Genomic DNA, 13,987 nt, shown 5'->3' with positions numbered 1-13,987 from the left:
TATTAACAGAAAGAACTAATCTAATGTCTTGCTTTTCACACTAAAACCTACTCTCCCTCTCAACAACAGGCCATGCCTATGATTATTAAGGATCCACTGTGAGTAAAGGAAGCACAAGCAGGGCTTGTCAATACCTTTAGGCCTCTTCTGAAAAGAAAAGTTGCCTGACGAGTATCTTTCTGATGACTTAGTTTATTTCCGCTCCTGGTAAAATTAGCTGGAATGGTATTTCTGTAAAAAAAAAAAATGTATAAGTAATCTCGGCCACTTTGCTTTCAAATACCTTGAGAAAAAAATAAGCAAAAAATTAAACTCATAAGCTTAAAATCTGATGAGCAAGTAATATAAACTCCAATTTGTTTTTTTATTTATACAAAGTCACTAAATTTGATTTATATATATCTCCCTCTGCAGTGTATCACACAACTTGGTTTTGAACTAATCTATATCTCAAATATTCTCCTCTCTAATATTACTCACAACTTCTGAAGACATTTACAAAATTACATTTTAGTGCTATTATTTAATATCCCTAAATTTGTTTTTTAAATTACAATTTATAAGATTAGTTCAAAGAAAACCATACCTAGATACACTCAGAGCCAATCTGAAAACCACAAATACGGACTTGTGACTAGAGAGAGGGCTCAACAGTTAAGAGCACTGGGTGCTCTTTACAAGGGACCTGGGTTCGATTCCCAGCACCCACATAATCGGCTCACAACTTTGTTAATTCTAGTTCCAGGGAATCCGGAATCCTTTTCTGACCTCTGTGGGCACTGCAAACATGTGATGTACAGATACACGTGGAAGCAAAACACCATACATACAAAACAAAAATAAATTTTTTTAAAAAAAGATTTGGAGCCTGGTGGTGGTGGAACACGTCTTTAATCCCTGCACTCACACCCAGGAGGCAGAGTCCTGCAGATCTCTGTGAGTTCAAGGCCAACCTATTCTACAAAGTTGAGCTATAGGACAGCCAGGATTACAAAGAGAAACCCTTGTCTCAAAAAATCAAACAAAACAACAAAAGATTTGGAAAAACCATCTCTATTGCTTTTGCTTTCTTCCTTATCTTCATTCGGAACCCTTTGTTAACACCAATGACATGGGCAGGGACAGAACTAAGGGGTGGAGCATTTGCCTAGCATATCTGAGGCCTTGGGTCAATCCTCATACGGCAAGGGAAAACAAACACGAATCTATAAAACCTACAGGTATATATGTGTATGAATGCATAATAGCCATGCTTTTTGATCCAGCAAGATGCCTCAGCAGGAAAATAAACTTGTTGTGCAAACCTGACAACTTGAGTTTAATCCCAAACTCACTTAAGGCAAAAGGTAAAAAACCAACTTCTCAAAATTGCCCTCTAACATAATGCTATGTGGCATACACACTTAATAAATAACACAGTTTTCAAGTTACACTTCTACTTTTTAATTTTCATACATGGAACAACACAATTATATTTGACTTGGTTTTTACCACTTTAATATGAAAAAAGACCCAAAATTTTATAATTACCTACTACATAATCAAGTACTTAAAAGGTTACCTAAATCTCACTTCCAACCTCCAGAGTTTCAAATGCAAATTTTTTTAGCTAGCATAATTAACACATAAACCTCATATAAATGACAGATCCTTATTTGCAAAGAACCCCCTTTCACAAAAGATACCATATCAAATGACTTCCAAAAACGATCATTAGGCAAAACTGCAATTTGATTACTGTATATATAGAAAGACTTCAATCCAAGTTGAAGTCTTTATCATAAATTGTATTCTATGAGAGATAAATAACAGCACTTGATATTCAAACAGTAAAGTAACTTCACAGATTATCAGCTGCCTTTCTGATTACTTCAATTATTTTTCTTTTAACTCTTTTCAAGACAGGGTTTTTCTGTAGTTTTAGAGCCTGTCCTGAAACTAGCTCTTGTAGACCAGGCTGGCCTTGAACTCACAGAGATCCACCTGCCTCTGCCTCCCAAATGATGGAAACCGTATCTGGTTTTAAGTGCTGCTTGGGTCAAACCAGAGTTTAATGCATGGTAGGGATACACCCTAGCAACTGAGCTACATCCCTGCTAGAGTATCTTATCACAGCAACAGAAGAGTAACTAAGACACAGTCCATGAACTTGGGACCCAAACTGTAGAAAAAGGAGAAAGTGAGTCGAGCACAGTACTTACCTTACCCATCAGTTTCATGTCTGTGGACACTGTCACCAACCTGTTCTTGTTGCCATACCCTTCCTGCCACAATGAACTACAACCTAAAAGAAACCCTTCCATCCTTAAGCTGTTTTCGTCAGATATCATGGCACAGCAACACGACAAGGAAATAACACAGACTTTCTGATAATCCATTCTTCTATTTGAGTACTTACTTTCTGTTTAACTGGTTAGGTCTCTTGAGAACTGCAACTGGTTTCCTTTGTACTTCATTTTGTCTCAGAAGACTTGTCTTCCTTTTTAACGTTGGAAAGTATCGTTCTATATTCTGTTGGAAGGTAAGACAACTGTGTTAATCAGATTGCCATCTGTGATATAACTTACTACAATAGAAACATTTTTTTGTGGTTATTTTTTGTTTTTCGAGACAGGGTTTCTATATGGCCCTAGTTGTCCTGGAACTTGCTATGTAGACCAGGCTGGCCTTGGACTCACAGAAACCCAAGTGCCTTTTTCCCAAGTATTGAGATTACTAACATTATCTAATGTGCAGTAACAGAACCCTAGAACTATTTTAATACAATAGGGAAATGGAAAAACTAAGATAATTTGAAATTTTTTTAAATGACTGACAAGATGGACAATCATATTACACTTAATACAGAAATACCTAAGCTACTGGGTGAGAAGGTGAACTGATGATGGAGAAATTTTACTCTAACACTCAAGAAAAGAATCCAAGGCACACTGAGAAAGTTCTTAGGTCACTGGGGGAAGTGTGATAACCCTACCCCCACCTTTTTCTGATTTCTGGCCATGAGATGACATCTTGCTGTACTACAGTCTCCTGCTATGACCTATTTCACCAGACCCAAAGTTATGTGCTCTGCCCCTCCTTGACTCCGAGCAAAACAACCCACAAGCCCCAAAAAGTAGGGCCAAAATAAATCTTACTCTTTAATTAGTTCAACTATTTTACTACAATACTAAAACACTGACTTTCTGTAAAGGAATAAAGGCCAACCAAAACAAGTATGTGAAAATGATATCATACTAACAATGAAGGTAGAGTGTAACTGATTGGTGGTGGAATTAAATAAAAATCAAACACGTGAAATGTCTTTTTTTCCCACATATGTAAATTATATCCATCATAATTCTAATTCAATTTTCCATATTTCTATGAAGATGTATCCAAACTTCTTAACTATATGGACCATTTCTTATACATTATCTGCTTTTTCCTATTGCTTTAAGCATGAGAAGTTAAACAGTATTTAAATATTTTCTTTAATATTTAACCTGGATTTATTTCATTTATTTCTTTCTTTCTCTCTTTTTTAGACAAGGTCTCTCTACATTTTCCTGGCTTTCCTGCACCCACCATGTAACTCACAGAGATCCACATGTCTATGCCTCCTAGTGCTGATATTAAAGGTATATACTACCACACGCAGTTTGTTTTCCTGAGACAGAGTTATACTATGTAGCTAGCCTCAGTTTAACAATTCTCCAACTTCCATCTTTTAAATGTTAGAATTATGATGCAATCACAGTTGGCTCCATTTTTGTTTTAAACAGATCTTTACTTACTTGTGTGTGGTATGCATGCGTGTGGATGCACATATATTCATGTAGATGTGTGTGTGGACAGAGGTTGACCTCAAATCTTCTTCAATAGCTTTCCGCTTTATTTTTTGAGAAAGAACCTCACTGATTATGGAACTCACTCATTCCAAGTAGACTGACTGGGTGGCCAGTAAGTCCCAGGAAATCTGCCTGTCACCATCTCTCCAGCTCTCAAATTACAGGTTGTTATATGTGGATTGAACTAAGGCTCACATGCTTACACAGCAAGTGCCATCCTGAGCCATCACCCCAGCACCCCTTCATTGGTGCTTAGAGATTATTTAGAAAAGGAAATGTAGAACAAGGAAAAAGACTATCAATAATATAAAAAGCCCACAAGATCAGAAAGATCATGCCTATTTCAAGCATTTTTCTTAATTATGCATATTGTGTCTAAGTGTGGGTATGTACATATGCATGCAGGTGCCTGTAGAGGCCAGAAGAAGCTGCTGAAGCCCCTGGAGCGGGAGTTACATGTGATGATAACCTTCCTGACATAAGTGCTGGGAACTAAACTCCAGAGCATCAAGAGAAGCATATTTTCGTATCCCAGGAACAATCTCTCTAGCCCCTATTCCAAGCTTCTTTACTTTATCTTAAGTCATAACACCAAAGACCATTTTATAGATAAATGTGAAGGGCTCATTTATGAAATATAGTTTTTCAGTACCTGGCATGTTATAATTGTTTGTTATAAGTTAATTTTTAAGCTTACTTATGCCAGGTATGGTGGTGCAGTCCTATAATCCAAGCCTCCCTTGGAAGAAAAGACAGGAGAGATCAAGTTGTTCAAGCCATCTTTGACTAAACAGTTCAACTCTTTCCCCTCCTCAAAAACAGGAGACAGAAACTAAGTTCACTAAATGTATATATGGATTTTCCTTGTCATTGATTCGTAAATAGAGCAGAACAACTATTTATACAGAATATTGTAATAGGAATTACAAGTAACTGAAGGATAACAAAGTACACAGGAGAATGGGCATATTTTATATGCAAATACTATACTGACTTTGAGCTATGTGAAGATCCCGTTATCAAAGAAATGTCCTAGAACCAATTCCCACAGATATGGAGGAACAACTGTATTTGAGCATGAGGTATATTTATGAATGGCAAAGATTTTTATTTAGCTATTAAAATGTTTATGTATAAAGTCCCAAAGTACTTCATCTAAAAAAATAAAAAAAAATCTGGGAATGATAGCACATACCTTTAATTCTAGCACTTGGGAAGCAGAGGCAGGCCAATCTTTGTGAGTCTGGTTTACATACTGAATTCCAGTACAGCTAGGGCTTCATAAAAGAGACTCTGTCCCCAAAATAAATAAACTGCATTAAATATAAAAATCAGAAGAGCATGGGCTTGAAGGAACATGACTGTAATTCCAGCATCTGGGAGGTTGAGGCAGAGTCCAAGACAAGCCTTGGCTATATGAGATCTTATTCAAAAAGATAAATTAAAAATCAAGGCTGGGGGGTACTGGAGAAATGGCTCAGGGATTAAAAACATTGGCTGCTCTTCCAGAGGATCAGGGTTAGATTCCCAGCAGCTCACAGCTGTCTGTAACTCCAGTTCCAGGAGATCAAACACATTCAAACCAATGTACATAAAGTTAAATAAATTTTTAAAAATTAAAAAAAAAAATCAAGGCTGGGGATACAGTTCCGTATAGTATAGTGGCTGTCTAGCTCTGAGTTTAATCTCCACTGTCCAAAAGAATAAATAAGAATCTAAATTCTGAGGCTGATGAGATGGTCTCGCAGCCGTGGAACCCTTATAGCCAACAGTTCATTCCTAAATGGTGAAGGAAAGCCCAGAAGTTGTCCTCCAACCTCACACATGCATCCTAGTACATATGTACCCGCACACGCGCACGCACACACACACAATATTATTTTCTTAAAAATTAAATGGGGGGAGGGGATAGAGAGAGGGAGGACTCAGGAAATAACAGGACTTACTGTTCTTGCAGAAGCCCTGAATTTAGTTCCAAGCACCTATGACAGGTGGCTTACAACCTGTAACTCCAGCTCCAGGGATCTGATACCTCTACCTCCAAGGTCACCTGCACACTCACTCACTCTCACACACACACAAATAAAATCCTTAAAAATTTTTTTGCAAGAATCAAAAGACTCTATCTAAAGCTTATTCATAAAAACATTAGTATAGCCAGGTGTGGTGCATTTAAAAAGCAGAGGTAGAGAGACCATCTGTGAGTTCAAGGCCAGCCAATGGTCTACATAGTAAGTTTTGTAGGCCAGAAAGGGCTACAGAATGAGATTTTGTCTTAAAATTCACTAATAATAAGTATGTGACACTCACCCACAAATATAAATAAAGGAAAATGGTGTCTCGCACAATATCAAGTCATCATCCTACCTTGTCACTTAGAGGTGGACGATTCATAGGACTAATTCCTTTTCGAATTCCAGTTGCTTTCCTAGCTGCAAGGCCAGTGATAACTCCATAAGGACGTCTCTTTCCAGGCAAAACTCTTCCTCTACGGCTCACACTTGCTTTACCAAAACCTACAGAAAGAAAAAATTTAGGAATGCAACTGCAAAGTTGATCAGATATTTTACTTCTGAAACATGTATATGTGGTGATGGGGATCAAATTCACAGCCTTATGTGTGCTATGCAAACACTCTACTACTGAGATACACTCCAACCCTTAATATTAACTTCTCAATAGGACAATCTAAACCAATTTGTGTAACACAGTGGCTACTAATTTATTTGTTTTTGAAACAGGGTCTCACTACATAGTTCTGTCTGGACTTGAAAATGCTAGGAAGATGGGGTTAGCCTTGACTTCACAACAATCTTCCTGCTTTTGCCTCCCAAATTAGGATTATAGATGTGTGACATGTTCAATAGTGGCCACTAACTATATGTGGCTAGTGAATACCTTAACTAGTCTGAACTGAGACTGTACATAGTGTTTCATTAATGATTTTGTATTTTATGCTAAAATGGTAATATACTGAATATGCTTGACTAAATCAGGTCCCTTGGTACATGGTTCGAATTTTATTTCTATTAGTGTTGAAATACACTAGAGTCCCCAGCTCATCTTCCATTTACTAAGTTACAATTTGGCTTCTTTACTCTTAGCCTTACTCTATCCAAACTGCTTTCGCTAAAATCTTCATCAGAGCCAATGAATTTATTTTAAACTCTGTGGCACATAACATTACTGAGTTTGCTTTTCTGTTAAATATCTATATATATACTTTTTTCTTTTTTAAAAAAATGATTTATTTATTATTACTTTATGTGCATTGGTATTTTATGAGGATGTCAAATCCCCTGGAGTTAGTTACCGACAGTTGTAAGCTGCCATGTGGGTGCTGGAAACTGAACCCAGATTCTCAGTAAGAACTGGCAGTGCTCTTAACCGCTGAGCCATCTCTCGAGCCCCTATATGCTTTTTTCTAATGATAAAAAAATACCCATTCTATACATATATAAGATTATCAAAGAACAAAATAGTCTAAATAGAAAAAGCTTGCTATAGATATTCTAAAAACATAGTTTTAGTTTCAACTATATTTAAGTTAACTCAAAAAGTACTGTCACATGTATTACCACTATTTTGTTAGCTAAGTAGCTAACAGGTGCGCTCAATCAACTTTTCACATCAACTAAACTCATATCCTTGTGTAATATTTTACAGACTACATTAATACTATACCATGAATACTATTCCACTTTTTAAAATCTTTTAAATATATTACTCTTAAATATGCTACACTCAATCTAACCAATTTAGTCATCACCTGGGTTATGTTTTGTCTTCCTGAGACAGGGTCTCAGGTAATTTATTATGTAACAGGATGATCTTCAACTTTCATTTCAGTTACTTCTAACATTCCTACATACATCCATCCTTAACATATTTCTTTTACTTATATTACAAAAAAATCCCAAATGAATGAATTTACTTGTATTTCTAGAAACATACAGTATAATTCCCTTTTCTGTATTAACTTTTAAACATTTCTATCTGTGAAAAATGTTGTGCATAGTATATTTGTTTTTTAAAGATTTAATTTGTTTTATGCACATATGTAAGCATACATATACACATGTGTATAGTGACTACGGAAGTCAGAAGAAGATGTCTGAGCCCCTGGAAGTAGAGTTACAGATGGCTGTAAGCCACCATGTGGGTGCCAGGAACTGAACCAGGTTCTCTGCAAGAGCAGCCAATGCTCTTAACCACTCACCAATCTCTCTAGCCCTAGGATATCCCAATATCACTAAATTCCCTTGTGTGATTCAGTTTTTGTTTTCATCTTTAGGTTTGGAGCAACTAGCCAAAATCTTAGCCCATTTTTCATCTGTATTATTTAGTATGGGGGGATTATACATCATCTGATGACTTCATTACCAATGAGAATAACCTGTATCTCTGGTTTCTACCTATCTATATTCTTTCATTATGAATTGCCAATGAAGCAAATTTCTGTGATGTAAGTGATGTCTTTCAGGATTTTAAGAAGGAAACAGGCCAGTGGCACACACTTTTAAGCCCAGCACCATGAAGCAGAAGCAGGTAGATCTCTGTGAGTTCCAGGACAGCCAGAGCTATGTTGAGAAGCCCTGTCTCAAGAAAAAGTCCAGGACAGCCAGAGCTATGTTGAGAAGCCCTGTCTCAAGAAAAAGTCAAGTAAGAGGGGAGTTTTATTTACATTTATTTATAGTTAACTGTAAGCATCTTTACTGAACTTTACTATCCATGAACATGGTATATATTTCCACTATACAGATATTTTTGTGTCACCTGGCTGGCTAAGTGAAATTCTTTTTTGCACATTTCTTTATCTTACTTACCACTAGATATTCTATAAACTTTATCAATCACATAAAAGATTCATTTCTACTAATAATTTTCACACTGTCATTCATGGCATAATAAAAAGTTATTAAGGTTTTAATTACTACTACTTTCTGTGCTGAGGATTAAACCCAGAGAGTCTCACATGCATGTACGGCCAGTGTCCTATCATAAAGTTATTAATTACTACTTCCTTTCTTTTTTGGTGGTGGGGATTCAGGATCTTACATATGCTAGCAAGTGTTCTACCACTGAGTCACATCCCAAGTCCTTTTCCTTCTTGTTGTTTGATGTTTTACTCTTTTGGCTCCCAAAATAAATCCCCATGGAGGTTAATTAGTAGTTATGAATGCCTTGTCTTAGTTTGGCTTGTTTCTTGTCAGCATTCCTTAACTTAAATTACCCTGACTACCTTTAGCCTCTGGGCTTTTTCCTTTCCTTTCTTACTTCTGTATATCTTACTAGGCTAGCCCCTAGTGTCCGCCTCTCCTTGTTCTTTTGCTCCTCTCTTCCAAGATTTCTCCTGTTTATATTCTCTGCCTGCCAGTCCCATATATTTTTGCTCCTGCCTTGCTATTGGCCATTCAACTCTTTATTAGGCCATCAGGTGTTCTAGACAGGCAAAGAATCACAGCTTCACAGAATTAAACAAATACAGCATAAACAAAGCAATACATCTTTACTTCATTAAACAAATGTTCACAGCATAAACAAAAGTAACACACCTTAAAATAGTATTCCCCAACAACAGTTCCCTCAAATAGTCTTCCTTTGCTTTCATGTCCATATGTATGTTTGTGTGTATATATATATATATATGTATACATATGCACTAGATTCTGCATATGAGAGAAAATAGAGTCTTTTCTCTGGAGACTTTTCTTTTCCCCTGGGTACTAGAGCTTGAACCTAGAATCTTATAAATACTATCACCAGCTCTATCACTGAGCTAGCTATACTTTTAGCCCCAAATTCTGTAATTTTAACACAGAGATTTGTAGGTGACAATTATGTCATCTCCAAACAATACCTTTTTCTCACTTCCAACAATAACACCTCAACTTTTTAAAATTTCCTAATGCAACAGCAAGAAATTTTCAGAGAATTAGCTAAAACACTGTGATGGTGGGCAGGCTCATCTTAATTATGGTTTTTAGAGGCGAAATTCTTTAGGATGACACCTGCAACAGGGTTTACAACAAAAGTCTCACTGTAAAAACAAAGATTAAAATCATTTTCTTAGCCAGGTGGTAGTGGCACAAGCCTTTATTGCCAGCACTTGAGAGGCAGTGGCAGGTGGATTGAGACCAGCATGGTCTACAGATAGCAAGGGCAACACAGAGAGACAAAACAAAAAGAAAAAGGAGGGGGGTGGGGGAGAGAGAGAGAGACAGACAGACAGACAGACAGACACTCTGAAACTGAGATCTTGGGGACTGGAGAGATGGCTCAGCAGTTCAGAGCATTAGCTGCTCTTCCAGAAGTCCTGAGTTTGATTCCCAGCAACCACATGGTGGCTTGCAACCATCTATAGTAGGATCTGATACCCTCTTCTGGAATAAAGGTATACATACAGATAGAGCACTCATATATATAAAATAAAATCTTTAAAAAATAATTTTCTTTACTGTAGGATTCCTCAGGGCTAATATGTACCATGGATCTCTAAGAGGAAGATAATAATAGTACATGTCATTCCCAAGCTTATTTAACTCTTGAACCTTTTTGTGTGATACTCAATTTTGAGACCAGAATACAAGACAGGAAGTCTATTATGCTATGGGGTGTGAGAGTCACAATTAAATCTATCTCAGCTCCCACAGTTCATTCTTTACTATCTGCCTCTAATAAGAACACCATTATTTTTATCGGTGGGCATGACACTCGTCAGTAGAGGATGCTAGGGAGATTCTAGAGTATGAAGAAGCTTTTCTTCCAGGTGCCAGTATGTTTCTCGAGGTTTAATCTTGTGCATGGGACACTAAAGAACATTCACCAGCCTTCCTGCCCCCTGGCTGACACTATTTGGCTATCAAGGATAATAGTTCAAAATTCATGAATGAATTAATTTGTCTAGTTCCCATCCTTGTTCACCCCCCAGTAAATTTACTACCACCACCACCACCCATCCATAGACAGCTTCTCACAGAGTCACATTAGGATAGGGACACAAGGAACTCCTCTTGCCACCCAGGGGGCCATGTCATGATCACACCCTCTCTAATAAAATCAATTCAGATGTGGGGGTAGTGGTAGTATGTTGTGTCCAATTCCTTCTTAGGTATTTCATGTGGGATTTCCCTCTGTAAGCTGTGATTACCATTGATAAATAAACTGCTTTACACCTATACCAGAGCTATAGGGGAACAGAGCTAGGCAGGGAAAACTAAGCTGAATGCTGGGAGGAAAAGAGGGTGGAGTTAGGGGGAAGCCATGCAGCCCCTTCAGAGACAAACGCTGGGAACTTTACCTGGTAAGCCACAGCCACGTGGCAATACACAGATTACTAGAATTGGGTTAAGTTAGTAAGAGCCAGTAAGAAGCTAGAGCTAATGGGCCAAGTAGTGATTTAAATAATATAGTTTCTGTGTGATTATTTTGGTTCTGAGCGGCCGAGACAAACAAGGGCCTCTTCCAACAGGTATTCTCAGTCCTAGAAGTATTAACTACTATTAATTTTTCCAGAAGAAAAATTTTTAATTAAATCATGTGATTTTCCTCAGGAATGATTAAGCTATGTTGTATGAATCTGTATATAAAAATCTATGACTTGTTATTTTTATTTGTATCAACTACTGAAACAGCTACTGCTTTCATTGTTAGACGTGTCCAATGTTAATTTTCATGAGAATCTGATGAGACTGATGCATCCATTTTACTTTTATAGGTTAGGCAAAGAACAATGATTACTGAGAGGTCAAAGAGAAGAACAGAACCGTGCTCTAAACGCAGGTGTGTGTAGCTTTAAAAATAGAAGAGGAAAAAGTAAGCTTTGAACTAGCTGTTACAAAATGAGCAGCATTTGAATAGGAAGGCAGAAATGAAGAATTTCCAGTTAGTGTAACAACTATAAAGACATGCGTGAGCACAACTGATTGAGAGATTTAAGTCTGGGGAAGGGTAAAAATGAATGGAAGCACTGGGCACAAACCATGTAAGGCTTGGGAAGGCACAATCTGTGTGTGACAAAGAATTCACGATAAAATTATAACAGCTTTCTATCAGTATCTTAGACTCACTCAAAGAGGGGAAGAGAACATGGTAAGACTATTTAGGATAAATGCCACAGGAGCACTCAAACAAGACTCGATAAAGGACTATGAGAGGAACTGAAGTTATTACACAGGACTGAGTTGGACTTTTATCTTTTTTAATTATAATTTTCAATATAAAATATATTTTGATCGGCCAGGCAGTGGTGGTGCATGCCTTTAATCCCAGCACTAGGGAGGCAGAGGCAGGTGGAGGATCTCTGTGAGTTCAAGGCCAGCCTGGTCTACAGGAGCTAGTTCCAGGACAGGCTTCAAAACTACAGAGAAACCCTGTCTCGAAAAACCAAAAAAAAAAAAAAAAAAAAAAAGTAAAAAATATATTTTGATCATACTTTCCCTTTCCCACCTCCTTCCCACTCAACTTCACATTTTTCCTCCCTCCCTCCCTCCTTCCCTCCCTCCCTCCCTCCCTCCCTCCCTCCCTCCCTCCAGAAGAGTGAATTGCAAAGCAAAAAAGAATGGTTAACTTCACATTTTTCCTCCCTCCCTCCTTCCTTCCCTCCCTCCCTCCCTCCCTCCAGAAGAGTGAATTGCAAAGCAAAAAAGAATGGTTAAGGGGCTGGAGAGATGGCTCAGCGGTTAAGAGCATTGCATGTTCTTCCAAAGGATCCGAGTTCGATTCCCAGCAACCACATGGTGGCTCACAACCATCTGTAATGAGGTCTGGTGTCCTCTTCTAGCAGGCATATATGCAAACAGAATATTATATCCATAATAAATAAATAAATATTAAAAAAAAAGAATGGTTAAACTGAGAGAGAATCCATTATTGTACCACAGTTTCAGGGTCAAATGAAACAAGACTAACAGGAATAAAGTTGAAAGCAAGCTAATACTGTCAGAGTCTGCCCTTTAATCTCCCCTACTTCTGAATGTGTCTAGAACACTGCTCCCATACGCATTATTCTCTTTACTCTGTTGCCATTTCCAGGCACAGAGGACACTGGGAAGAAGGGCAGAGATGTCAGCAGACGAAGAGCGAGCAGTATGGACACTATGAAGATGAAGTAATAAAGGCACAAGGCAGAAAGCAAATGAATAAAAAAGGGTTAATTTAAGTTATATGAACTAGTTATAAACAAGTTTAAGCTATTGATCAAGCTTTTATAATTAATAAGAAGTCTCCTAGTGGTTACTTGGGAGCTGGTGGTTGAGACAGAGAAAGATCCACCCGCACCACTGTCTTTTACTTCTTTTATCTGTGAGAACTAGAACTAGACACAGAAAAGGCATCTTTCTTTTGAAACTCCACTGTCCTGTACATGAATTTCTTTCACACATACATTTTTTGCTTCAATAATTTTAGGAGCCCCTCTCTGAAGAAAGTAGTTGAATATGAGGAGAAAGCTTTCACACTCTTGTAGAATGGACCGTAGAGGGTTCCCTACCTGATGGAGGAGGGTCATCTTTCTGTTGTTTCATTGGTTAAGTAATAAAGAAACTGCTTGGCCTCTGACAGGACAGAAAATTAGGTAGGCGGAGTAGACAGAACAGAATGCTGGGAAAAAGAAGCCAAGTCAGTGAGTCGCGATGATTCTTTCACTCCAGACAGACGCAGGTTAAGATCTTTCCTGGTAAGCCACCTCATGGGCTACACAGATTATTAGAAATGGGTTAGATCAATATGTAAGAGCTAGCCAATAAGAGGTTGGAACTAATGGGCCAAGTGGTGTTTAAAAAAATACAGTTTCCGTGTAATTATTTCAGGTAAAGCTAGCCAGGTGGCGGAATGTAGCCCCGCCGCTTATATAACAACACCTACCCTCTTTCTAGCACATGAGATTATCACAAGAAGTCCATGGGCTTCACCCTGAAGGCTCTCATCAGAACCTGACTCTGGTGGAATCCTGATCTACGACTTTCAGACTCCAGAACCAAGAAATACACTTACTGGGGTTTACAAACTACCTAGCCCATAGTAATTTGTTTTAAAGCATAAGCTAAGATTCTGCTTCAGTATTCAATCAATTTAAATTACCAATGTCACAAAGACTCAAGGAAGAAGAGCCCATGTTCATGAGAAAATGACAATGCCTTGATTAAATGCAGTTTCCA

General features: G+C 37.8%; 1 protein-coding gene across 1 annotated transcript in view; it reads right to left on the bottom strand.

Annotated features, from left to right (window-relative positions):
- Fyttd1 (forty-two-three domain containing 1) overlaps positions 1-13,987 on the bottom strand; it is a 33,387-nt gene that overhangs the window by 8,440 nt on the left and 10,960 nt on the right. Inside the window, exons 3-5 of the mRNA XM_041672790.1 lie at positions 6,198-6,346; positions 2,399-2,511; positions 135-231 (exon numbers count right to left, since the gene is read on the bottom strand). Coding sequence (XP_041528724.1) covers positions 135-231; positions 2,399-2,511; positions 6,198-6,346 — 359 coding nt within the window. The remainder of the gene's footprint in view (positions 1-134; positions 232-2,398; positions 2,512-6,197; positions 6,347-13,987) is intronic.

This window comes from Microtus oregoni, unplaced genomic scaffold (assembly GCF_018167655.1).
Source record: "Microtus oregoni isolate MIOR12 unplaced genomic scaffold, Mior012 000023F_ref0000262, whole genome shotgun sequence".
Lineage (NCBI taxonomy): Eukaryota > Metazoa > Chordata > Mammalia > Rodentia > Cricetidae > Microtus > Microtus oregoni.
The sequence above is the reverse complement of the archived record's forward strand: the minus strand, read 5'-3'. Positions and strand labels throughout refer to the sequence as shown.